Source organism: Carcharodon carcharias, chromosome 11 (genome assembly GCF_017639515.1).
Source record: "Carcharodon carcharias isolate sCarCar2 chromosome 11, sCarCar2.pri, whole genome shotgun sequence".
In the NCBI taxonomy this organism is placed as follows: domain Eukaryota; kingdom Metazoa; phylum Chordata; class Chondrichthyes; order Lamniformes; family Lamnidae; genus Carcharodon; species Carcharodon carcharias.
In genome coordinates this window covers 73,707,702-73,735,437 of record NC_054477.1, presented here as the reverse complement: position 1 = coordinate 73,735,437, position 27,736 = coordinate 73,707,702, and the positions used below count along the sequence as shown (strand labels likewise).

Sequence of the window (27,736 nt, the reverse complement as noted above, 5' to 3'; positions counted from 1 at the left end):
TGAAAATTTAGCCCTACATTTCTACGATATAGTTTTGGATTAACTTGACCATTGCTCACAAAGATTTTCTCAGTCCCTAGACCATGGTCAAACTCATTTGTAATTGCAACCAACAAATGATTAATTGCAAATAAAGAAGAACATGTAGTAAAGTGCACTTTGCACTTCAAATAAAATCCATTCTTCATTTGTTCCTCAGCATCTAAATAGAATAAGTTGTTTTCCAATGGATAATACATTTGAGAACACAATGATAAATTTTACCAACTCTTAATGCTAGAACGGAGATCTGCCAGCAAGGAATATGCAGGAGAATTTAATGCAGAATCGAATAGACCTCACAGGATTTTCCATCCCTTTAAGAACCATGGGTGGTATTTAATGGGGTGAACAGGGGTATCCACCATTGGCTGGAAAGGCGGCTGTTTTAGGAAGGCCCATAGAATTAAGGGCCACCAGACACGTAACTGGACAATGATAGGCCTTTCCTGGGATAAAGGACACCGGCGGTGGAGGTTCTGCCCACTGAGAGCTCTTGACCAATTAGAAGCCAGGAACTCTATTGAGCAGCAGCACCACTAGAGAGGCAATGCCTGCTGCCAGTACTACACCCACTCAAGGCCTAGGATCATCTGGCTGGATCCCAGACCACATGTGAGTGATAAGTCACGGGAAAGGGGGTTTGGCAGCAAGGGCAGGGGGTTGGCTCACATTGGGCTCCTCCTTCCCAATGATGGGTCCCTCGACCAGATACTGATTGCCTTCGAACGAGGGGTTCCACCCACCCCACCCCACCCCACCCCACCGTCACCCACCTGGTAGCCCAGAAGAAACCCAACAGGATTTGTTTGTCATGCTCCCCACAAGCATCCTGCCTGTGGCTAGGTTAACGCCTCTGGCAGCATGATGATTGACCATTAAAGGGCCTGAAATGGTGTCAGGGTAGGAGGCCATTCATGGGTCTTACCACCATGGACGTAATCAGCATGGAGGCAGAAAGGCAGCAGGGTTCCCACCTGCCACTCTTTCAACTAATTAAATGACTCAGCCGACAAACTTACCACAGGGGGATGGCATTAAATTCCATCCTACATGTCATTGCCCAGCTTGGTAGGTTCCTCTCCTGGACTGTTTATGAAGACCTCAGTCAAGATTGCATTCCAATATCAATGACATCACTTTTAACTATAGTCTATGGACACAGGAATCAAGTTTTTTTTCCCTCCATGTTGTTAATGGTTTTGTCACTTTCATTTTCAGAAACTTTGTAAAGGGTTCATAAAATAACAAGGTTTTACTTGGTATTCAATGAAGTAAAGGAAGCAAAGGCCACATTCTTCATTCTGTCATTGTTTTACTTGCTCTTGGAATGTGGACAGTGTAATATTTATTGATCAACTCTACTTTCCTTCAGAACATCATGGTGTGGGAAGTGGTGACATGTTTCCTTTTCAGACAGCTTTTTACAAATAATAATATTGGGGTTGCTTGAGTTCATAAATGACCAGGTTTAGTGTTTTACAAATTGTCATGGTGGTTCTAAACTCACAGCTTCATGGTGGTTAAACATTACCACAATAACCACAATACTGTACTTTGTGAAAGTGTAGACATTTGCTTGTTAGCATAGGAACATTTGATGATGAAACAAAAATAAATTTTAAATCACTTCAAGGTATGTTGCAGCACTGAATGTAGCTAAACAATCACCCACGACAGACTATAGAAAACTTCCTCCCATTTTTCTGAGAATCAGAATTATTCATAAAGTCCAGTTGAAAATCCAATTGAACTTCAGAAGAGCAATGTTCTTTTACTATCAGCTATCCTATTATTGCACTCTTGAGAGTCTGAAAAGCTTAATTCTGTCTCAGTCTTGTTTCAAAATAACATAATCGTCTGATCAGACAAAACCACAAGTAAATATAACTTGAATATATTCAGCATTGACTTTTGCGTTCTGGTTCACTAGGTCTAATGGTGTAGCAGTTGTGTACGTTATTTTGTCAGTGTTTATTACACAATCGATTCATACTCCTGCTATCTGATTGTCATGGTTTACGTTTGCTAAACAATTACATTCAATCATTTCACAAATAGAGCAGTTAGAGGCCTATGATGCATTTCAATGGCAACTACCTGACCTTATGCAAATTATTTGAATCCTTCACAAGCCAAGGTAATGCTCAGTATCTGTTTATTTGTGTATATCTGGTCTTCACATAAATGATTGACTATGACATAGATGTGAAGTTTTGCCACCAATCATTGATGTTTTTCTAACAGCATGTTCCTCATTCCTGTTTTGAGATATACCAGCTGAAATTTTCCATTCATCTTTCAGAATTGGAGGACTTCAGGACTGGCTCTAATATGAAAATTCTAAGTTTTGATATTGCTCCTTCCTGCTCATGATCACAGTTCTGTTCAATAGTCCATTTTAAGATTTCTTCAATGCTTCCACAATCTTCACTGACCCCCTGATGCACTGGTTCCTAGTTATGTCACTCCATTGGGAATCCATCTCAGCATTTGCATTGCATTAGTATCCTGTCATTGTTGCTCTATGCTTGACATTGCCGAAGTCTCTGCACTACATAACAAGGCCAATCTCACAACTGTCTTGTGAATTCTTCTTATCATTTTCAATGATACTTTTCTATCACTTAACACTCCATTGCAATCCCTCCAATTACTCCAACCAGGGCTAATGCATTGAGTAACTTGTCCCTACAACCACACCAACCCCCTCCACTTCTCTCTCTCTCCCCCCACCCAAGCCCCCCCCCCCACCCCCCACAACACACCTTAAACCAGCTTATATTTCACCCCTTTCTTGGACTCCCTCAAGTTCTGTCGAAGCGTCATGAGGACTCGAAACGTCATCTCTTTTCTTCTCCGCCAATGCTGCCAGACCTGCTGAGTTTTTCCAGGTAATTCTGTTTTTGTTTTCTATTTCCATAATTTCATCTTCTGCCATCACTGTCCCCAGGTCTTGAAACTACTCACTTTCTCCAAGTCTTCACCAATAATCTTTACGGCTTCACTCTGATCATCTTCCCTAGGGTCAAATTGACAGTCCATAATTTGGTCTTTGGTATACTGATCTTCATATCCCTGTCTTCCAGTTCTACAGATATCTGGTCATGATCTCATCATCCCCAATGAAGTAGTTATTGACAACAACATGGTAAATTACAAATTTACTTGGATTATTAGCTCAGAATTTAAACACCAGGGATGACTCTCGAGATTCACTTCTGCTCTGCCTCCAGCTTTTGAATATGTTTCTTGTGTCACAATAATCAGGCTCTTCACATTACTCGATGTGTGTTCCAGCCAGAGCACTATAGTTTGATTGGAATTTTCTCTGACTTACATTCTATTGGTTTTTCCATTTTTTAAAAATTAATTCGTGGCATGTGGGCTTCACTGGCTGGGCCAGCATTTATTGCCCATCCCTAGTTGCTCTTGAGAAGGTGCTGGTGAGCTGCCTTCTTGAGTCCATGAGGTGTAGGTACACAAACAATGCTGTTAGGAAGGGAGTTCCAGAATTTTGACCTAGCAACAGTGAAGGAATGGTGATATATTTCCAAACCAGGATAGCGAGTGGCTTAGAGGGGAACTTCCAGGTCATGGTATTCCCATCTATCTGCTGCCCTTGTCCTTCTAGATGGTAGTGCTTGTGGGTTTGGAAGGTGCTGTTTAAGGAGCTTTGGCGAATTCCTATAGTGCATCTTGTAGATGGTACACACTGCTGCGACTATGCATCGATGGTGGAGGGAGTGGATGTTTATGGATGTGGTCACCACTGACCATTATTTTAAGTGGCACAGCTATGTTAATTGCATTATACAGTAACAACACATCAAGATAACTTTGACAACACCCATGCAATGTTTACCACCCAGATGAGCAAGAGAACAAAATCATAGGAACAGCATCACCTCAATACACATACCAGCCAAACCTGGACATACATCACTGTTCCTTCATTACCACTGGTCAAAATCCAGGAATTCCTTATAGCACATATTAGCAGGTGAATTCCTGTTATTAAGTTCCTTCCTGCTGTCGCTTAAATTGTTTCATGTTTTGGACAATTAAGCAACTAACTGGATGAGGAGATTCCACAAACATCCCCATTCACAGTGATGGAGGGATCCAACATGTCAGTGCAAAAGACGGGCTGAAGCATTTTCAGCCATCTTCAGCCAGAAGTGCCGAGTGGATAATCCATTTTGGCCTCCTCCTGAGGTTCCAGCATCACGGATGCCAGTCTTCAGCCAATTTGATTCACTCACACCAGGACCGGATGAGTTGCATCCAAGGATACTGAAGGACGTGAGAGTGGAAATTGTGGAGGCACTTGCCATAATTTTTCAATCTTCATTAGAAGTACTGGTGGTGCCAGAGGACTGGAGAATTGCAAATATTACACTTTTGTCCAAAAAAGGGTGTAAAGGTATGCCCAGCAACCACAGGCCAATCCATTTAACTTCAGTGGTGGAGAAGCTTCTTGATATGGTAATTCAGAACAAGGTTATTAGTTACACAGATTTGTTAAGGGCAAGTTGTGTTTAACTAACTTCTTTGGGCTTTTTGATGAGGTAATGGAGAGAGCCGATGAGGATTATGCTGTTGATGTGGTGTACGTGGACTTCCAAAAGATTCAGTGCTGCACAACACAAGTGTGAGAAAAATTAGAGGTCATGGAATAAAAGGGATAGTAGCAACTTGGATACAAAATTGGCTGAGTGACAGAAAACAGAGTAGCGGTTAATGGTTGTTTTTTGGACTGGGGTAAGGACTACAGTGGAGTTTCACAGGATTTGGTGTTAGGACCCCTACTCTTCCTGATATACATTAATGATCTAGACCTTGGTGTACAGAGCACAATTTCAAACTTTGTGGACAATACAAGACTGGAAGTATTGTGAACAGTGAGGAGGACACTGCAGAACTTCAAAAAGACATATGTAAGTTGGTGGACTGGGCAGACAAGTGGCAGATGAAGTTTAATGCAGAGAAATATAGATTTTGGTAGAAAGAATGTGGAGAGTCAAGGGTACAATTCTAAAGGGGGTGCAGGAGCAGAGGTGCTTATGCGTATAAATGATTGAAGGTGGCAAGACAAGTTGAGAGCATGGTTAATAAAGCATACAGTATCCTAGGCTTTATCAATAGGGACAAAGTACAAAAGCAAGGAAGTTATGTTAAACTTGTGTAAAATACTAGTTGGGCTTCAACTGGAGTTTTGTGTCCAGTTCTGGGCACCACACATTCGGCAGGATGTGAAGGCATTAGATAGATGCAGAAAAGATTCACCTGAATGGTCCTAGTGATGAGGAACATTCAGTTATGAAAATAGATTGAAGAAGTTGGGACTATTTTCCTTGGAGAAGAGAAGATTGAGAGGAGATTTGATAGAGATATTCAAAACCATGAGTGGACTAGACAGAATAGATAGGGATAAACTGTGCCCATTGGTGGAAGGATTGAGAACCAGTGGGCATGTATTTAAAATAATTGGCAAATGAAGCAATGGCGACATGAGGAAAAGCTTTATTAGGCAGCGAGTGGTTAGGATCTAAAATGCACTCCCTGAGAGCATGGTGGAGGCAGAGTCAATCAATGTGTTCAAGAGGGACTCACTGAGCAACTTCTCCTTTAACTTGTCTCACTCCCTCCAAATAAAAGGTGTGGCCATGTGTACCCACATGGGCCCCAGTTATGCCTGTCTTTTCGTGGGGTATGTGGCACATTCCTTGTTCCAGTCCTACTCAGGTCCCTCCCATAAATCTTTTCCAGGTACATCGATGACTGTGTCGGTGCCGCTTCATGTTCTTGTCTGGACCTGAAAAAGCTTATCGATTTTGCTTCCAATTTCCACTCCTCTCTCGCTTTCACATGGTCCATCTCCGACACTTCCCTTCCATTTCTGGACCTCTCTGTCTCCATTTCTGATGATGGACTGTCTACCAATATTCATTACAAGCCTACCGATTCCCACAGCTACCTCGACTACATCTCCGCACACCCTGCTTCCTATAAGGACTCTATTCCATTCTCTCAGTTCCTCTGGCTCCATTGCATCTGTTCCGATGATGTTAGCTTCTAAAAAGGTACTTCTGACATGTCTTCATTTTTCCTTAACCAAGGGCCCCCCCCAACTACAGTTGACAGGGTCCTCAGCCATGTTCAACCCACCTCCTGCACCTCTGCCCTCACCCCTTCCCCTTCCTCCCAGAACCATGATAGAGACTCCCTTGTCCTCACTTTCACCCAACCAGCCTCCACATACAAGGGATCATCATCCGTCATTCCTGCCAAATCCAGCATGATGCCGCCACAAAACAAATCGGCCCCATGCCCCTTCTGTCAGCATTCCGTAAGGGCCTTTTCATCTGGGACACCCTGGTCCACTCCTCCATCACACCCAACTCCTCATCCCCTTCCCACAGAACCTTCCCATGCATTCGCAGAAAGTGAAACACCTGCCCCTTTACCTCCTCCCTACTCACCATCCAAAGCCCCAAACACTCCTTTCAGGTGAAGCAGTGCTTCATCTGCACTTCCTTCAATTTGGTCTACGATATTCGCTGCTCCCAATATGGTGTCCACTACAATGGGGAGATTAAACATAGACTGGGTGACAGCTTTGTAGAACACCTTCGGTCTGTCCCCTAGCATGACCCAGACCTTCCTGTCACTTGCCATTTCAACACACCACCCTGCTCTCATGCCCACATGTCTATCTGTGGCCTGCTGTAATGCTCCAGTGAAGCCCAACGCAAACTGGAGGAACCGCATATCATCTTCCAATTGGGCACCTTGCAACTTTCTGGACTTAACATTGAGTTCAACAACTTCAGACCATGAACTCTCTTCTTCACCTTTACCCCTTTTTTAATCTAATTTTTATTTATCCTTATTTTTAAAATTTATTTTTAGTTATTAATTTAATTGTTTTTTTTATCCTTTTCTGCTGCCCTCCCCCCGCCACCACTACTATCACAGGGTTTCTGCATTGTGCTTTCACAAAGCACTGACACTTGTTCTGCGATCAACACATTCTGCTACCTTATCTATATGCCACTATCAGCACCTTCTTTAATCTTTACCACTACCATTAACACTCCCTGCGTCTTGTGTCCATGACATATTTGTCAATCTCTCTTGAGCTCCCACCTATCTGACCTTTTGTTTTGCTCCATCTGCTCCACTCCCTTATACAGTATAAATTTTATCACATTTCTACTTCTCTTTAGCTCTGAAGAAGAGTCGTATGGACTTGAAACGTTAACTCTGTGTCTCTCTCCACAGATTCTGCCAGACCTGCTGAGTTTTTCTAGCATTTTCTATTTTCGTTCAAGTGGGAATTGGATTATTATCTGAAAAGGAAGAATGTGCAGGGCTGTGGGGAGAAGGCAGGGGAGTGGCACTAAGTGAATTTCTCCTTCAGAGAGCCAGCACAGACATAACAGGCCAAATGACCTCCTTCTGTGTTGTAACTATTCTATGATTCTATGATATGAAGAAACAGCTGAACGCAATGGACACAGCAAAGGCTAGGGACCCTGAAATACTTGGCTGTGGTACTAGCCGCTCCCCTAGCCAAGCTGTTCTAGTACAGCTACAACACTGGCATTTAGCTGATAATGTGGAAAATTTCCTGGTATGGCCTGTCCACTAAAAGAAAGATAAATGCTATGTGGCCAATATTGCCCCATCAGTCTACTCCTGATAATTAGCAAATTGATGGAAGGTATAGTTCACAGTACTATCAAGCTGCATTTACTCAGCAATAACCTGCTCAATGATGCTCAAGTTGGGTTCTGCCAGGGCCACTTGGCTGCAGACTTCATTACAGTCTCTGTCCAAATGTGGACAAAAAAGCTGGATTCAAGAGGTGAGGTGAGAGCGACTGCTCTGGATGTCAAGGTAGCACTTGACGAAGTAAGGCATCAAGAAGCCCCTGGCAAAATTGGAGCAATTGAAAATGGGGGAAATTTCTCCACTGGCTGGAGTCATACCTAGCACAAAGGAAGATGGTTGCAATTTTTGGAACATCCCAACCCAAGGATAATGCTGCAGGAGTTTCTCAGGGTAGTGTTCATGGCCCAACCATCTTCAGTTGCTTCATCAATGATCTACTCTCCAATGTATAGTCTGACCTGGGGATGTTTGCTGATGACTGCAGTGTTCAGTATCAGTCACAACTCCTCAATTCTGAAGCAGTCTGTGCCCGTGTTGTCCAGGTCTTGATGCAGAAAGAGCTGGACAACATTCTGGTTTGGGCTGATTAGTAGCAACTAACATTTATGCCACATAAGTGCCAGGCAATGGCCATCTCCAAAAAGAGAGAAATTAACCATTTTGCCTTGACATTCAACAGCATTACTATCATTGAATCCCCCACCATCAACATCCTGGGGTTACCATTGTCCAGAAACTCAACTGTACCAGCCACATTAATTCTCTGGCTAAAAGAGCATGTCAGAGGCTGGTAATTCTGTGGTGAGTAACTCACCTCCCGACCCCCAAAGCTGTCTTTCATCCACATGGAGTCAGCTGGAATACTCTCCATTTGCCTGGATGAGCGCAGCTTCGACTATCACTCAATAAGCTTGACATCATCCAGGGCAAAACAACCTGTCTGATGGGCACCCTATCCACCATCTTAAACATTCACCCCCTCCGTCACCGGTGCACAGAGGCAGAATTGTGTATATTTGCACTGCAGCAACTGACCATGTCATCCAAACCTCCGACCTCTACCACCTTAATGAACAAAGGGCAGCAGATACATGGGAACACCACCACCTACAAGTTCCCTTCCAAATATCACACCATCCTGACTTGGAACTATATCACTGTTCCTTCACTGTTACTGGATCAAAAACCTGTAACTCCCTTCCTAACATCACTGTGGATGCACCCAACCCACATGGACTCCAGTAATTCACAAAGGTGGCTCATCATGACCTTCTAAAGGGCATTTAAATAATTGCCTTGCTATAACAGTCACATCCCAGGAACAAATAAAATAAATTGACAGTCCACAGTGCCAGCTTTATTTAAGTCACTTGAGAAGAGTTCTATGTTGGCTTCTAAAATACCAACAATATCTTCTAAATGGTGGGTCATGCATAGTACAGTACAATGATATTCATGAAAATAATCAGGATCACCACTGAGCACAGGATAGGCATTCTGAAACAGCACTTCAGATGCCATGGACAGAAACTGGGATATCTTCCAGTACAGCCCATCCAGATCTTCAAGCATAGTTGGATTCTACATGCTGTACAGCTTTGCCATTGAAAGAGGTAAAATCATGGGGCAGATTGAAGAGGAATGTATGCTTCCAGGTTGCTTTGTCTTGGATGATGTCAAGCTTTTTAAGTGATGGTCGAAGCTGCGCTTATCCAGGCAAATGGAGAGTATTCCAGCAGACTCTATGTGGATGAAAGACAGCTTTGGGGGTCGGGAGGTGAGTTACTCGCCACAGAATTCCCAACCTCTGACATGCTCTTTTAGCCAGAGTATTTATGTGGCTGGTCCAGTTGAGTTTCTGGACAATGGTAACCCCAGGATGTTGATGGTGGGAGATTCAATGATAGTAATGCTGTGCAGGGTGAAGGCAAGGAGCCAGGAGAGATTTCTGCTGAATCAACTTTTTGAAGGAAACCAGAACCATACAGCAACTTCTTATAGATAAGTTCATCACTTAATACTTAGAGCAAATTAGACATTTAATAGCCCTTTCCACATCTGTATCATCAGTGGCCAAACATACCATCCAAATTTTATACTACTCAATTGTTTTGGATCGCATCTTTTTATATGCCGAACTTTATATTAGGCCATCTTAAGCAAATTCTGGATAACATTGAAATAATGATATGTAGAAGTGAATAGTGCATGTGACCCCTGTTTCTCTACTCCTGATGATAGTGTGCAATTCATATGCTTTTGAATGTGACTAAGTTCTTCTTCCCCATCCTCATCCAGTGGTAGGAGTAAGAGAGCACACTGTCTGCTTTGTCATAGCGGGAGCTCATTGGGATTAATTTGACTTTGCACTTCCTGGTGCTGGGTCATGTGCTAGACCAGCAACTCTTTGTGGCACATCCACTACTACAGTAGCTGCTTGGTGCTCCTCACCTTCTGGCACGCCGACAGTCATGTGAGGGAGGGATTTATATCAGTCAGAGAGCCTCTTTAGTGTCGGGCACTTTCTCAGCATGTTCACTAATCAGCTAGGACAAGGCCTCTAGGCAGCAATGAGGCTGGTAAAGCCCTACAATATTTTTCTCCAAGCGATTCACCAGCATGTTAAAATTAGAAGAGGGTGTGATTGGTGAATGGACCCAAGTCTTCCATAAAGTTGTCACTATAGTAATATCAACATTGGTTCTGCACTTTTGCCTCCAAACTAATTAGTTGTTGGTTCCCACTTTGGAAACTAGAGCACACTGGAGGGAGAATTCCCCATAAATTGTTTGATGTGTTCTCAAAATGGAGTTTAGCTTAAGGATGCCTACTCCAAATAGAATTAGTCATTGAATTAAATGCTGGGAAATGTCTGGAAAGCAAGCCAATTAAAACCATGCAAGTCCCTAAAGAAATCAACAAAGCCATTAAAATTTGTGTATATAAACAAATCATGCCTTACTAGAGTTAGGAAGCCATTTGGAAGGCTTGTACCCAGGAAAAAACTCCTCTGGGTGACAGAAACATATTGTTCTTTAAGGTCCTGCGTGGGAGCCTTTGTTAAAGAGCAGCCTGGAAAGTAAGGGAGTTAGAATTATAAAATATAGCTGATCCTTTAGACATCATGTTCCATTAATTTGAGATTTCCCAGAGCACTTACTGAGCGCTCACCCACAGCCTCCTGCTGCATAGAGAAACACACACCAGTGGATCCTAGTTCTAGAGTAGCCTCAGAGTCCATCTAAATCCCCTCTTCCTGTGACCCCAGCAGATCCAGCTCCATAGGTGGAGGAGGGTATCAGTACCACACAGCAGGACCTGGAAAACAGGCCGGGGCCCTCCAAGTCTTGGCCCGCTAGAGGATGCCAGTCAAGATCATCACAGACAGGGCTTAGCAGTCAGCAAGCTGCTTCCATCTCTGCTGTGGATGTCAGGGGAGCACCAAGATGTAGTGGCAGGGTTAGAAAGATCAAGACTTTGTAACTCTTTTGGAGTTAAACCAATTATACTAAATTAACAAAATAAAGGATAAATCAAGCACAGCCCCTAAGTTAGGTCAGCCGTAAAACCAAGGACAAAGTTTAAAGGAAACTTACAAACTTTAAACCAAAATGTGATCAAAGGGGTCAATAAAACACCCCAGTCCCCGCGGTGTCCACCGAGCATGGAAGGCCTCGAGAGTGCCAGCAGACACCGCGTGCTCCCTCTCCAGGGACACCCGGCCATGAACATAGCCGCGGAAGAGGGACAAACAATCGGGTGGGACTCCTCCCTCGATTGCCCGCTGCCTGGACCTGTTAATGGCCAACTTGGCCAGGCCCAGGAGCAGGTTCACAAGGAAGTCCTCCTCCTTCCCGACCCCCTTCCGCACCGGGTGTCCATAGATCAGGAGCGTGGGGCTGAAGTGCAAACAAAACATTAATAAAAGGTTTTTTAAATAACTAAAAAGGGAATGCAATCAAGACTATGTAACTCTTTTGGAGTTAAAACAATTAAACTAAATTAACAAAATGAAGGGCAAATCAAGCACAGCCCCTAATTCAGGTCAGCTGTAAAACTAAGGACAAAGTTTAAAGGAAACTTACAAATTTTAAACCAAAATGTGATTAAAGGGGTCAATAAAACATCTCAGTTCCCGTGGTGCCCACCGAGCACGGAAGGCCTCGAGAGTGCCGGCAGACACCGCGTGCTCCCTCTCCAGGGACACCCAGCCGCGAACGTAGCCGCGGAAGAGGGACAAACAATTGGGCAGGACTCCCCCGTCGATCGCCCGCTGCCTGGACCTGTTAATAGTCAACTTGGCCAGGCCCAGGAGCAGGTTCACGAGAAGGTCCTCCTCCTTCCCGACCCCCTTCCGCACCAAGTATCCGTAGATCAGGAGCGTGGGGCTGAAGTGCAAACAAAACATTAATAAAAGGTTTTTTAAATAACTAAAAATGGAGGGCAATCAAGACTATGTAACTCTTAAGAGTTAAAACAAATTAAACCAAATTAACAAAAATGGGATAAATCAGGCACAGCCCCTAATTCAGGTCAGCTGTAAAACCAAGAACAAAGTTTAAAGGAAACTTACAAACATTAAACCAAAATGTGATTAAAGGGGTCAACAAAACACTCCAGTCCCTGCGGTGCCCACCGATCATGGAAGGCCTCAAGTGTGCCAGCAGACACCGCGTGCTCCCTCTCCAGGGACATCCGGCCGTGAACATAGCCTCAGAAGGGGGACAAACAATCAGGCGGGACTCCCCCATCGATCGCCCGCTGCCTGGACCTGTTAATGGCCAACTTGGCCAGGCCCAGGAGCAGGTTCACGAGGAGGTCCTCCTCCTTCCCGACCCCCTTCCGCACCGGGTGTCCATAGATCAGGAGCGTGGGGCTGAAGTGCAAACAAAACATTAATAACAGGTTTTTTAATAACTAAAAAGGGAGTGCAATCAAGACTATGTAACTCTTTCGAGTACAAACATGTTTCCATCTGTTCCTATTCAGATGAAGTAACATTGTTTCAGAGTTTGACATTGTGAGATTTGAACTCTTGATCTTGGGGTTACAAACCCAGTACCATAACCACTTATCAAGACTATGTAGCTCTTATAAAGTCAAAACAATTAAACCAAATCAACAAAATTGGGATAAATCAGGCACAGCCCCTAATTCAGGTCAGCTGTAAAACCAAGAACAAAGTTTAAAGGAACCTTACAAACTTTAAATCAAAATGTGATTAAAGGGGTCAACAAAACACCCCAGTCCCTGCGGTGCCCACCGAGCATGGAAGGCCTCAAGTGTGCCAGCAGACACCGCGTGCTCCCTCTCCAGGGACATCCGGCCGCGAACATAGCCTCAGAAGGGGGACAAACAATCAGGTGGGACTCCCCCATCGATCGCCCACTACCTGGACCTGTTAATGGCCAACTTGGCCAGGCCCAGGAGCAGGTTCACGAGGAGGTCCTCCTCCTTCCCGACCCCCTTCCACACCTGGTGTCCATAGATCAGGAGCGTGGAGCTGAAGTGCAAACAAAACATCAATAAAAGGTTTTTCAAATAACTAAAAAGGGAGTGCAACCTACCACATCCTATAAATGCATGGTCCATGGACTCCACAAGACCGTAAAAAGGGCATGTGTCCTGAGAGTTCGTGAACCTATGCATTCTCCTATTATAGGGGACTGCTGCATGCAACACCCTCCAACCCAGGTCCCCGATAGAAAGGGGGAGGATACCGCCATAGAGGGTCTCCCATCGGGGGCCTCCGCTGCCGGACGGCAACAAGGCACGCCAGGGCGTGTCCGGGCGGTGAAAAGACAGGCAACGCCTGCAAGGAGCCACCGAGGCCCCTCTACAATCCCAGTACCATAACCACTTGGCTATTTAGGCCAAGTTTAAACTCTTTTGAGTACAAACACATTTCCATCTGTTTCAGATGAAGTTACATTGTTTTCATAATTTGCCATGGTGAGATTTGAACTCTTGATCTTGGGGTTACAAGCCCAGTACCATAACCACTTGGCTATTTAGGCTAAGCCATCAAGACTATGTAACTCTTATAGAGTCAAAACAATTAAACCAAATCAACAAAATTGGGATAAATCAGGCACAGCCCCTAATTCAGGTCAGCTGTAAAACCAAGAACAAAGTTTAAAGGAACCTTACAAACTTTAAATCAAAATGTGATTAAAGGGGTCAACAAAACACCCCAGTCCCCGCGGTGCCCACCGAGCATGGAAGGCCTCGAGTGTGCCAGCAGACACCATGTGCTCCCTCTCCAGGTACATCCGGCCGTGAACGTAGCCGTGGAAGAGGGACAAACAATCGGGCGGGACTCCCCCATTGATTGCCCGCTGCCTGGACCTGTTAATGGCCAACTTGGCCAGGCCCAGGAGCAGGTTCACGAGGAGGTCCTCCTCCTTGCCGCCACCCTTCCGCACCGGGTGTCCATAGATCAGGAGCGTGGGGCTGAAGTGCAAACAAAACATCAATAAAAGCTTTTTCAAATAACTAAAAAGGGAGTGCAACCTACCACATCCTATATATGCATGGTCCACAGGCTCCACAAGACTGCAAAAAGGGCATGTGTCCAGAGAGTTCATGAACATATGCATTCTCCTATTATGGGGGACTGCTGCATGCAACACCCTCCAACCCAGGTCCCCGATAGAAAGGGGGAGGATACCTTCATAGAGGGCCTCTCATCGGCAGCCTCCGCCACCGGACGGCAACAAGGCACGCCAGGGCGTGTCCAGGCAGAGAAAAGACGGGCAATGCCTGCAAGAAGCCACCAAGGCCCCTGTAGAAGCCCAGTACCATAACCACGTGGCTATTTAGGACAAGCTTAAACTCTTTTGAGTACAAACACGTTTCCATCTGTTTCAGATGAAGTTACATTGTTTCATAATTTGCCATGGTGAGATTTGAACTGTTGATCTTGGGGTTACAAGCCCAGTACCATAACCACTTGGCTATTTAGGCCAAGCCATCAAGACTATGTAACTCTTTCGAGTACAAACATGTTTCATCTGTTCCTATTCAGATAAAATTACATTGTTTCATAATTTGCCATTGTGAGATTTGAACTCTTGATCTTGGGGTTACAAACCCAGTACCATAACCACTTATCAAGACTATGTAACTCTTTTGAGTACAAACCAGTTTCCATCTGTTTCAGATGAAGTTACATTGTTTCATAGTTTGCCATTGTGAGATTTGAACTGTTGATCTTGGGGTTACAAACCCAGTACCATAAACACTTGGCTATTTAGGCCAAGCCAAAGATGAATTGGTGATGCCAGGGATTGAACCCAGGACCTCATACAGAAGAAGCATGCGCTCTATCACTGAGCTACATCCCTAGGCACAAAAAATTGGAGTGTACTCTGTAACTCTTTCGAGTACATACCCGTTTTCATCTGTTTCAGATGAAGTTACATAGTTTGCAATTGTGAGATTTGAACTCTTGATCTTGGGGTTATAAACCCAGTACCATAACCACTTGGCTATTTAGGCCAAGCCATCAAGACTATGTAACTCTTTTGAGTACAAACACGTTTCCATCTGTTCCTATTCAGATGAAGTTACATTGTTTCATAGTTTGCCATTGTGAGATTTGAACTCTTGATAATCTTTTAAATACCACTTGGCTATTTAGGCTGTGTAACTCTTTCAAGTACAAACCCATTTCCATCTGTTTCAGATGAAGTTACATGGTTTCATAGTTTGCCATTGTGAGCTTTGAACTCTTGATCTTGGGGTTCCAAACCCAGTACCATAACCACTTGGCTATTTAGGCGAAGCAAATCAGCTGTTCCTATTGTGAGTGTAACTCTTTTGAGTACAAACACGTTTCCATCTGTTTTTCAGATGAAGTTACATTGTTTCATAGTTTGCCATTGTGAGATTTGAACTCTTGATAATCTTTTAAATACCACTTGGCTATTTAGGCTGTGTAACTCTTTCGAGTACAAACCCGTTTCCATCTGTTTCAGATGAAGTTACATGGTTTCATAGTTTGCCATTGTGAGATTTGAACTCTTGATCCTGGGGTTACAAACCCAGTACCATAACCACTTGGCTATTTAGGCCAAGCATCAAGACTATGTAACTCTTTCGAGTACAAACCCATTTCCATCTGTTTCAGATGAAGTTACATTGTCTCATAGTTTGCCATTGTGAGATTTGAACTCTTGATCTTGGGGTTCCAAACCCAGTACCATAACCACTTGGCTATTTAGGCGAAGCAAATCAGCTGTTCCTATTGTGAGTGTAACTCTTTTGAGTACAAACCCATTTCCATCTGTTTCAGATGAAGTTACATTGTCTCATAGTTTGCCATTGTGAGATTTGAACTCTTGATCTTGGGGTTCCAAACCCAGTACCATAACCACTTGGCTATTTAGGCCAAGCCCAAATGGGATCATGAATCCATGTAACTCTTTCAAGTACAAACCCGTTTCCATCTGTTTCAGATGAAGTTACATGGTTTCATAGTTTGCCATTGTGAGATTTGAACTCTTGATAATCTTGCAACATTATAACTCTTTCGAGTACAAACGCGTTTCCATCTGTTCCTATTCAGATGAAGTTACATTGTTTCATAATTTGCCATTGTGAGATTTGAATTCTTGATTTTGGGGTTCCAAACCCAGTATCATAACCACTTGGCTATTTAGGCCAAGCATCAAGACTATGTAGCTGCACAGCCTGGGCATGGGTGTTAATCACTAACATCACTAGTGATGTTTACTATTGTACATTAACTCCCAAGAATATCTCCTTGCCTATGGCTCCTTGTTGTGATGAGCAGTGTTCCTGTCACTCAGATGTGAAACCTTGGTTCCTGCACAAGGTAAAGGCAGGTATCTCAGTCCAGGGTTTCTTCCCTGTGCAATGTGCAACCTTCAGACCAAAGCGATGGTCCAGCTTCACACTCACTGGACACAGTAGTGAATCCTGCACCTCAATGGTGCTTGTCATTGCTGCCAGAATGCCGTGGGCAACCGTCACAGAGCTCTTTCATTCTCTTTGTGTGCTCTCAGCACCTTTAAGGTGGGGCTGGCCCCCCATCAATTCAGCAGCTGTAACCAGTGATGCTGTGCTCCTGAAGGGGTCAGGTGCTGAAGGCTGACAAAGGATCAGGTTCATTTAAAGTTTCATGGCTGCCTCTTCATAATATGACGCTGATCACAGAGTGCAAGTAAGCTGACCTCAGCTAGGCAGGAGTCAGACTTTCACAGAGGCAATGCGAAGAGCTACAGTGTGTTCCCGCTGCATGTCATCATCATCCTCTTGCAATCTAGTGACTATTTGGGCCTCCGCTGCATCTCCAGGACATGACAAGCACTGTCTATAGACTTTGAGTCTAGCGAAGTGCCTACCAGCGACAGCTCATTGTGGATCATCAGCTGCATACACAGCAGGCCATGGCTGCCCCTTCATCTTGAGGGAGGTGTTCCTCCCTTTGCCGAGCTAGGCACCTCCGGCAGCCTCTTCTTCTACTTCTCTGGTCTCTGTAAGCCACGAGGGATACGGCTAAATCACCAGTCTCCATGATCCCGATGTTCACCTCCTGCAGGATCAAAGAGGGAGATGCGTGGGTTAGCATATTTGCCCTAAGAAGCTCTCTTTGTTGAGTCTGAAGGCCCCTTCAGGCATGCGGGAGAGTGCTGACCATCACATGGATGACCAGTGCACTCATTGACTGTCCGAAACTGCACCCACCTTCACCCCACTCCACTTGACCGATTGGTGGCAGCTTTGCCCACTGGACTGCATGTTGTGTTCTTATCTCAGGTGCAGGCATTCTCCTAACTCACACTGCAAGACTGCACTGTTAGGTTGAACCATAATGGATACTGGTCCAGACCTTAATAAAGACATTGCAAGGGGCTGTGAGCACCTTCTCCAGTGACTGCACCATGGCCACCTGTCACAAGGGGATTGTACTACTTGCCCAGTCAGCCAATTGTTCTGCTGCCCAAGGGGTGAAAAGCTCTGGAACGTTTGGTGGCACTTTCATGCTTTTTGTTGCTTATGTGGGCAGAAAAGTTCAGGGGCCCGACTCCAAGCATGTCAATGGAGCTGTAGCTGAACGGTCTCAGCTGTCGAAGAATGCTCACTTCTGACAAGCTTTTCCAAGTGTGTAGCTGTTTCCCTCGACCCCCCAACCCCACCCCCTGTCATGTTCTTGAGTATTTCCTTCAGTCTGTTTGTGCTGCTTTGCCCCACAGCACCACCACCCGCCCCCCCGATCTAATCTGCACTGGAGTCCTTGCCCGGCGCCGCATTGAAAGCCAACTGGGAAAAAGTGACTTCCTTGTGCCCTCGTGAATGCGCAGCGCCTCTTCATTGATGTCCTACAGACGATGCCCGCGAGCGCTGTGCAAGGTTGTGTGCACTCACCTCCGAGTTCCCCTCAAAGTTCAGGTCACCAGGTGCACGCCTTTTAAAGGAAGAACGTTGTTCTGAAGCCACACCGACGCGGGCAGTAAGTTTGACGTGGGGGATGATCCCGGCAAGCAGGGCTTATAATTATATGCAACTGTATTAAACTGTTGCTCCCAACGTGTGGTGACTAGAAACGCGGCCCGCCATTGCCAGGTGGAATGGACGATCACAAACTGGTTTCACAATGGCGTAAAACAGATTTTTGGCCTTCTTGCCATATTGTTGTCACTCCCCCCAACCGCCTTTACGCATGATGCCAATGGGGCAAGAAAATTCTGGCCTTAGATTCTCTTAGATTTCCTTTATCTTTCTTAGATGTAGTTTCTCCTGATAAATAACAGAATGTTCTCTTTGGGTTTTTTTGCCTTTTTCTGCGGTATTCTTTGCCTAGCAGATGTTGAAGTACAAATATATGCAGGACAGACAGTAAGAGATTATAGAAGCCAAACTTTATGGCTACATCACCCAAGTACGGATAGAGGTACATGTGCCATTTAATTGTACATGTTGTCTATGATCAAGAAAGGTGAGTTGTGCATATGGTTGTTTCTGTTAGATCGGAGATTCCAGGAGGAACAGATAACACCTACATATTGATTTGATGTTTCAAAAGCTAATGCTGCAATTCCAAGCAAGCAAGTTGCGTCACTCCTAAGGGCAAAGCTGTAAAAGTTCTGGAGACATTGGTGACCACCACATCAAAGCCATTCAATGGATTAACTATCCAATGCTGTTAACTTGGCAGTTTTCTAAGGATTTAACAACAACCAAGCCAATTTGCAATTGTCTCAGATGCTGATCTCAACAATAGTTTAATAGTCAGTGATTCAGTTAATGCTAAACTACAGCGATACACTCAGCTACTTTTACAATCTCTTAACCAATTTAAATAACTATTAATTATTTGTTTAAATTACTAGGTGACCTTAACTACAAGTTTTACATCTATTAACTGTTTTGCATACTCAATATTTCATCTTAAATTATGATTTTAATCAGTAAATAATTGTTAGTGCATGACGTGTTATCTGACTTCTTAATGACTTGACAAGAAAGGGTTAATTAATTCACTCTGTAGCTTCCAGGTATTCTGGTTGAGAGATAAATGCAAATTTGATTGGAACTGGGTGCTGCAAGGCAGTTTGGTGAACCAATTTAGGCATTGTTGATTCCTAGATTTAAACTGGATAGTAAACCAAAATGTTTTGTAGGGAGGAGTTATAGCAAAAGAGCTAAGCAATCTTCTGAAAGCATTCATCTGACTCCTTGACATATACTTGCTGGGATTCCTCAGTGCTCATTTGGTTTAATCTAGCTGGACACTTCAGTGAAGCTGGGGGTGACGTCTTTCGGTTGAGATGTTAAATTGCCGCCAATCTACTCTCCTAGGTGGATGTAAAAGATCCTGTGGAATTATTGAAGACGAGTGAGGGGATCAGGTTCTCTTGATGTTCTGGCTGATAATTATCCCTCAACCAATGCCACCAAAACATTACCCGAACATAAATTTTTCCTACTCTTTGTGGAATCCTGCTATGCGGAAATTGGCTGTTGCATTTCATTACATTTAAACAATGACTGCACTTCAAGAAAACTTCATTGACTGTGAAGTGCTCTAGTGTGACCTGAGGATGGGAAAAGGACTATATAACTGCAAGTTCTTTCCTTTTTTTAAAACAAATTTCCTGGGGTAGAGTGCCTTTAGATAAGTTGTCACGTACAACTGCATTGATGTTGTTAGTAGACTCCTGTGCAATATATGTTAGATCTTGCAAGGTGCTGTAATGGCTGTAAAAATTGTTGGTGATCAGACATCACCTTCTTAATTATAGGCTAAATTGAAGCTGGGATCCAAGGCTGCATAACTGAGGGTAGATGTGAGTTAGCCCTGTAACCCAATACATTTTGCTCAATCTTTGCTGCCACCATCAGCTTCTACTGACTCATGCCCTGTGCTTCACCCAGTGAGCATGGGTCATATTGCCTACCTGGTCTCCCAGGATAGATGTGCCTTCGCTGGCATTTATTGTGACTTTAGTGGATGACATAGAATACTGTGAAATACTGTCTTTGAAGACATTACTTTAATGGCCTTAACAGGGCATTTTAATTGTCAGTGGGTGTGCTGCCAACTCCCGCACACGCACGCCAACCAAAATATCAACATCATTTTACAATCATTCAGATGTCATCTGCTTTCTTATTAAGGACCTGATTCTGCATTGTTGCAACTGATGCATATGTATCTGGTGGTTAAAGTAATGAGAATTGAGTAATCAAGAATTTGAACAAAGAAGCAGTCCCAACAGCATGCTATATTTGCTCTGATAGTTATCTTTCTAGATGATCATGCAGCAGCAAATGTAAAAGAAGTCCAGGATATTGTGCTTGTTGGGCGGGCAGGTGCCCAACCCGAATGATTGTAAAATGATGTTGATATTTTGGTTGGCGGGCATGTGTGGGAGTTGGCAGCACACCCACTGACAATTAAAATGCCTGTTAAGGCCAATAAAGTCCCTATTAAATGTTATTTTCCACTGACCATCCAACCTCATACCTGCATGTAATCTTAATCAATTGGTATCTCCCTTCTAGGAAGTTCAAATTGCAGCAAAAGTGAAACCAACTCCAATCCTCGGTCAAATAAATAATCTGGCACAGAATCAAAGTGAACGTGAAGAGCCACTGGAAAGACATGTTCAAAAACGGAGTATTGCTGAAACAATGAAAAAAATCAAACATTTTCCTGGATCATACAGCTTACTCAACAAAGTAAGAATTAATTAGCATTGCAAAAAATGTTATTACCTGTATCTTGGTGATTTTTATTTTGGAAATGAGTTGCAAATGAATAAACTCTACATACTTAAAGTATTTATGAAATATTTTCCCTCTACTCTATAGAATGGTAAATATCCTGGGATATTAAAATGTATTTTGGAAAATATGAAAACCTAACGTATCACTGCCAACAATAAGCAGTTAAATTACAGCATTGGAGATGACTGAAATGCATGCATTTATCTCAAGAGCTTCATTGTGACAAAATGAAAACACTTCCTAAAGATTGTGTAGAGTAAATTTAAAAGGAGTTCAGCTTGCCTTCTATTTCTGAAAGGAGCGAGTAAGTTGTTTAAAAAACACACAGATCCTGAAATTTTGATGGATCTAGTGGCACAATCTCCTTGTAAGCTGGGGTTGTACTGTGTGACTACAGGGGCTTTACCTGGGACTTGGATATTCCAGGCCCTAGACCAGGCTGCTAGTTTCTGGGTGCCAGCCAGGTATGGCATTTGTACTCTTGGAATTTCTTTGCTTGGCATCAGAGAGGCCAGAGCTATCTGGAAACTTGCATGAATTTGATGTACAGGTTGGTTGAGTAGCAGAAGTGGCATCTCTCTTTGTTGGGGGCTAGAATGATCCAGGCTTGACACAATGAGTAATATTTGACCTGAAATAAAGGACGCCAATTGGCCTAGTAAACAAGACATTAATTGCAGATGCATTGTAAGAAATGTCGCAGCTATATCAATTCTAAAAGGGCAAGCCACATCAGCCAGGTAATCATGCACAAATTTTCTTGTCCAATACTTTCCTGATCATTTTTTTATTCAAATACAATCAATTGTTATCGAAGCTTAGTTCCTGTTATATCGCAGTCATAGATTATACTCAACAAGAACAACTTGCATTTATATAGCACCTTTAGTAATGCATCCCTGTTTCACAGGCGCTTTGTCAGACAAAATTTGATATGTAGCCACTGTATAAGGAGATATTAGGTTAAATGACCAAAAGCATGGGAAGAGGTACATTTTAAGGACTGTCTTAAAGGGGGAAAGACATGTGTAGAGGCAGAGCGGTTTAAGGATGAAATCCCAGGAGTTGGAACGTGGACAGCTAAAGGTATGACTGCCAATATTAGAGTGAAGGAATTTGGGATGCACAACAAAATTAGAGGAGCACAGCATTTTCAGCTAGTTGTAAGGCTGGAGGAGGTTACAGAGAGAGGGTAAGGATATGAACAAATGGATGAGAACTTTAAATCTGAGACATTGCTAGAACAAGAGCCACTGCAGGTCAGCAAGCACATGGATGATAGGCGAATGATGTGAGTTAGGATCTGAGCAGCAGAGTTTGGATGGGCTCAGCATTACATTCAAATTGGGCAAAGTGTAGTTATTTTCTCAAGTTAGTGAATATTGAACTTAATTTTAAGAAGTGTGAATTCTAACCCACGATTTCTTCCAATTGATTTGTTTTCTGGAGGAGCAAGTGCTGGGAGTGGAGTTTCTTCAGCAGTGTACTGGGATTCCTGTAGTTCTAGAGATCTCTTCTGGCTGTGAATTTTGAGATCCTTCTATATGGGCAAGCAACGTTTGCAGTGTGTGATGACTGACTGGAATTCAGTAGCTTTGAAATCTCTCATCCCTTCAAAGATGCCCCTTGGCTTAATTAATTCTTCACTTTTTTGGTGCTGGAGTGTACAGAGTGAAAAGATATTTTTTTTCCACAGGAGTTTTCCTGATTGTCTGTGCTAACTTCAGAAAAAGCCCAGGAAAAGTGGTATAAACAGTGGGGACAACCCACATACGGAAATTATACTGCTCAGTCCCCCACCCTCTCTGTCTGCAAACAGACATATTAGATTTTTAATGCTGTTTTTGGGGATGATTTTTGAACTGGCTTAGCACCACTTTTAAACAATTTAGGTATATGCCATACATACTTTGATCAAAATTCTATTTTGATCATGTTTTACAGTCACTGCAGCCTTTCAATGGCAGAACCATAAATATGATCCGATTTAATTAAAATAGGGCAACAATCGCAAACTGGACTAGAACCAGAAAATCTGCATGTTCTCTCCCTTCAAAACATTAGGTATTATTATTAGTATAATTACTATCATAGCTTTCAAAAGGAATTTGGATAATTATATGAATAGAAAATGTTTGCATTGTTACAGGGAAAAGGTTAGGGAAGTGGGACTAGTGGAGTTGCTCTTGCAGAGAGCTGGGACAGCCATGATGGGATGAATTGACTCTTTTTGGTGCTGTAGCTATTCTATGATTCTATAAAAAATCTATGCCAGCAATCATGACAACCAAAGAAGAGATTTTTATCAATAAATTCAAATACGTATTCATTTAGTATTACAATTCCATTCATGTTTATGGGCAGAATTTGATCAGAAGGCTGGTAGCTCCACTGCCAGGACCAAAAGCGGGACCTAAGCACCCTCGTGGACAGATGGCAGGACCTTGGGTGGCATTTTACAGGTGGTGCCCCATTAAGAGGCTGCGATCCTCAGCCTCCCAGAGCTGGCAGCCCATTCAGAGGACTGGCAGCTCAGCAGCGTTGTCAGCACCACTAATAGAGGGACCACTGCTGAGGCTGCAGGAAGAAAGAAAGGGTGCCTCCATGCTGAGGTACACTCACAGGCAAGGTAGTTGTTTTACATTTACTGTGCCGATGCCAGAAAGGAAGGCCCCGCAATTGGGCAATGGCCCCGCAATTGGGCGGGTGTACCTGCCAGAGGTGGCACTGTAACCACAGGCATGGCCATTTTCAACAAGGGCCTCCATGGATCATAGAGCAGCCATAAAGGAGGGCTCCCCCAGCCACCACAGGAGCTCACTGGGAGGCATGTTTAAATGCTGGCAGGGGTGGGAAGTGGCCTTTAATTAGTCACTGAATTGTTTGAATTGGCCACCTCCATCGAGTCAGTGAGTGACCGTGCCACTAAGGTTCCCGACCCTGGGAATTATGGCTGCAGGAAGACATCAGGCTCTCCTCCTGACACCTTTAGCCACTTTTTTATGAGGTCTTTGGTTTCCTGACCTTGTTGGTAAAATCCAACCCAATTATTCAGCCAGCTTATCTTAAACTGCTTGGATTCTTTCAGAGAGTCCTGTTCTTCAGCTGACTGTAAGAATTGTACAGGAGACCAGTTTTGTTAGTATTAACCTAGTTCTCATTAGGCATGGAGCAAATTGGCAATAAATTTTACTCAAAGTGAGGCAATTTTAAAAGTTTTCAGTGCTCCAGTTTTCACCTAAAGTTAGTGCTTAAGGCATGTTGTTGAATACAAGGCAGGGAACTTTGCCTTTTTCTCTGTCTGTGCCACACCTTCCCTTTACAATACTTGGTAATGATGCTGAGTTGACAAGATATAAAATGTTATACGGTGTTATAAAAAAGGTTCGGCTTCCTGTTCAACTGTAGGTGTATTTTAACCCTATGAAGCCTTTAATTCAAAAGACGATCAAGTGAAAACTGATTTTCATAAATTAAGTAATGGAAAAGAGGCGCAAGAAAAGTTAGCTCCCAATAATTAATATTTATTTTCATTATCTTAAATAAAGTTGCAGTTATTTTTCCTCAGGCATCTGTCAAGACGTTTCACTATGAGGGTTTCTTCTGGAGTTGTGCATTGAAAGTACGACGTGCTGAAGACAGTTTTTCAACATACGTGTTTTGTGAGTGAACTGACCCTTTTAGCATACATTGGGTTTAAACAGTCTCTTACAGATTGATAGATTGCTAAGTGCAGACCCTTTGAAGTGCTGAATCTTTATGGGATATTAATATGAACATTAAGCCATGCAAAGCTGCTTCATTGTGAAATTAATATCTCATTCACCATCTTAGTTGCAACTCCAGTAGGTTTGAAAGGCATGATCTATTATTTCTTAAGCCATGCTTCCTGCTCCTTTATTATAGCAGAACTATTTAAATGCTGCTTTGTAGCATTGACTCTTATGCTTATGTACCAAAAAATGTGGCTGCATCTAAAAGTAATTCTTTAGGTGTGATGCACTGTATAAATGCAAGATATTTATTCTCTGGAATGCTCTTGAGAAAATGGGATATCTGGCTAACTAACTAGTTACTTTTTTTTTAAATGTTGGAACTACGTTTGCTATTCTCCAGTTCTTGGGCATTACTCCAGCATTTAGGGAGCTCTGAAAATAATCAGCTACAACACAATTTACAAATATTGTCCTTTTAATTCCTTAAGATTCCAGGATGCATCCATTTGACTCAGGAGCTTTATGGTTATTTAATCCTTTTATTTATCTTTAACACATTCTTTACTGTGTTATTTTTGTTACATTGACCATTGAGTTCTATTAAACATGATCGGAATTTACGGTTCACATCGGCAGAAACTGATGGAAAGAATCTATCTAGAATCCATCGGCTGTTTCCCAATCTTTGCGATAGTTTTACCCAATTTATCTTTTACATGGCTCAATTGTCCTTTGGCCTTATTCATACTATTAACACAGTTGTAAAATTCGTTTGTGTCCACTACTGCCCATTGTAATTTGACTGTGCCCTCTTTATCTAATAGGAAATACACAAACAATCCAAAACGGGAAATTGCAATATTAGAACCATAGGAAAGTTACCGTGCAGAAAGAGGCCATTCAGCTCATCTTGTCTGCGCTGGCCAAAAAGACCAAAAATAAACTAGTCACTCATTTTAATCCCACTTTCCAGCACCTGGTCCATAGTGTTGCAGGTTACAGCACTTCAGATGCAGATCCAGGTACCTTTTAAATGAGTTGAGCATTTCAGCTTCAACCACCAATTTAGGCAATGAATTCCAGACGCCCACCATCCTCTGAAAAAGTTTTTCCTCATGTCCCCTCTAATCCTTCCACCAATCACCTTAAATCTATGCCCCCTGGTAATTGACCCCCTCAGCTGGGGGAAACAAGACTTTCCTGTCTACTCTATCTATGCCCCTCATAATTTTGTACACTTCAATTAGGTCACCCCTTAGCTCTGTTCTAAGAAAAACATCTAGCCTATCCAATCTCTCTTCACAGTTGCAATTTTCAAGCACTGGAAACATTCTTGTAAACCTCCTCTGCACTGTCTCCAGAGCAATTATGTTCTTCCTGGTAATGTGGTGACTAGAACTGTACACAGCTGTGACCTAACCAGCATTTCATATAGTTCCACCATTACATCTCTGCTTTTGTATTCACTACCTTTCCTAATAAAGAAAAGCATTCCATATGCTTTCTTGACCACCTTTTCCTGCCACCTTCAAGGACCCGTGGACATGCACTCTAAGGTCTCTCACTTCCTCAACCCCTCTCAATAATTTCCCATTTATTGAGTATTCTCTTGCTTTGTTTGCCCCCCTCAAATGCATTACCTCACATTTTTCTGGATTGAATTCCATTTGCCCTTTATCTGCCCACTCAACCAAATCATTGATAAAATTCTGAAGTTGATGGCTATCTTCTTCACTATCAACTGCACAGCCAATTTTTGTGTGATCTGCAAATTTCCCAACCATGCCTCCCACATTTAAGTCCAAATAATTAATATCTACAACCAACAGCAAGGGCCCAAACACTGAGCCCTGTGGAACACCACTGGAAACTGGATAATTATAAACTGGATAATTACAAACAGACTAAAATCCCTTTGAGATCCAACTCTCCCTTCATCAATCTAAAAATACAAATTCCCTTCACACCTTACATGCTAAGCCAGCATCCATGTTTATTCATTAGCACATCAAGCACCTAGCTTCTTTTGATGAGTTAAAGCTTGCAGTCTACTTGATTCAAATGTAATTAAATAACACACACACATAACTATAAACCTACTTTACAATAAACCAGAAAAATATTATGAAAATTATTACACTTTCATGACAGACCACCACACAGTCCTTGTGGAGACAAAGTCCCATCTTCACATTGAGGATCAACACCCTCCATCGTGTTACGTGGCACTACCACCGTGCTAAACAGGATAAATTTCGAACAGATCTAGCAACACAAAACTGGGAATCAGTAGCAGAGAATTATATACAACCAAATCTGTAATCTCATGGTCTGGCACATTCCTCACTCTACCATTGCCATCAAGTCTGGTTCAATGAAAGGTGCAGGAGGGCATGCCAGGAGCAGCACCAGGCATACCTAACAATGAGATGCCAACCTGGTGAAGCTACAACATAGGAATACTTGCATGACAAACAGCGAATGCAGCATGTGATGGAGCTAAGCAATCCCACAACCAACAATCCGATCTAAGCTCTGCAGTCCTGTCACATCCAGTCGTAAATGGTGATGGACAATTAAACAATTAGTAGGAGGAGGCAGTTCCACAGTTACCTCCAACCTTGATAATGGCGAGACCAGCACATCGGTGCAAAAGACAAGTGCCAAGACCATCTTCAGCCAGACGTGCCAAGTGGATGATTCATCTCAGCCTCCTCCTGAGCATCACAGATGTAAATCTCCAACCAATATGATTCAGTCCAAGATATCAAGAAACAGCTGAAGGCACTAGAAACTGCAAAGGCTATAGGTCCGGACAACATTCCAGCAATAGTACTGAAGACTTGTACTCTAGAACTAGCTGTGCCCCTAGCCAATCTGTTCCAATACAGTTACAACAATGGCATCTACCCAATAATGGAGAAAATTATACAGGTATGTCCTGGCTATAAAAAGCAGGACAAATTCGCACTGGCCAATTAGCACCCCATCAGTCTACTCTCGATTATCAACAAAGTGAGAGAAGCTGTTATCAACAGTGCTAT

The 27,736-nt window shown here is 43.1% G+C and overlaps 1 protein-coding gene across 1 annotated transcript in view; it reads left to right on the top strand.

Annotated features, from left to right (window-relative positions):
* Positions 1-27,736, top strand: part of LOC121283837 (transmembrane protein 182-like) — a 76,771-nt gene that overhangs the window by 9,701 nt on the left and 39,334 nt on the right. Inside the window, exons 2-3 of the mRNA XM_041198616.1 lie at positions 20,752-20,928; positions 24,545-24,638. Of these exons, the coding sequence (XP_041054550.1) occupies positions 20,752-20,928; positions 24,545-24,638 (271 nt within the window). The remainder of the gene's footprint in view (positions 1-20,751; positions 20,929-24,544; positions 24,639-27,736) is intronic.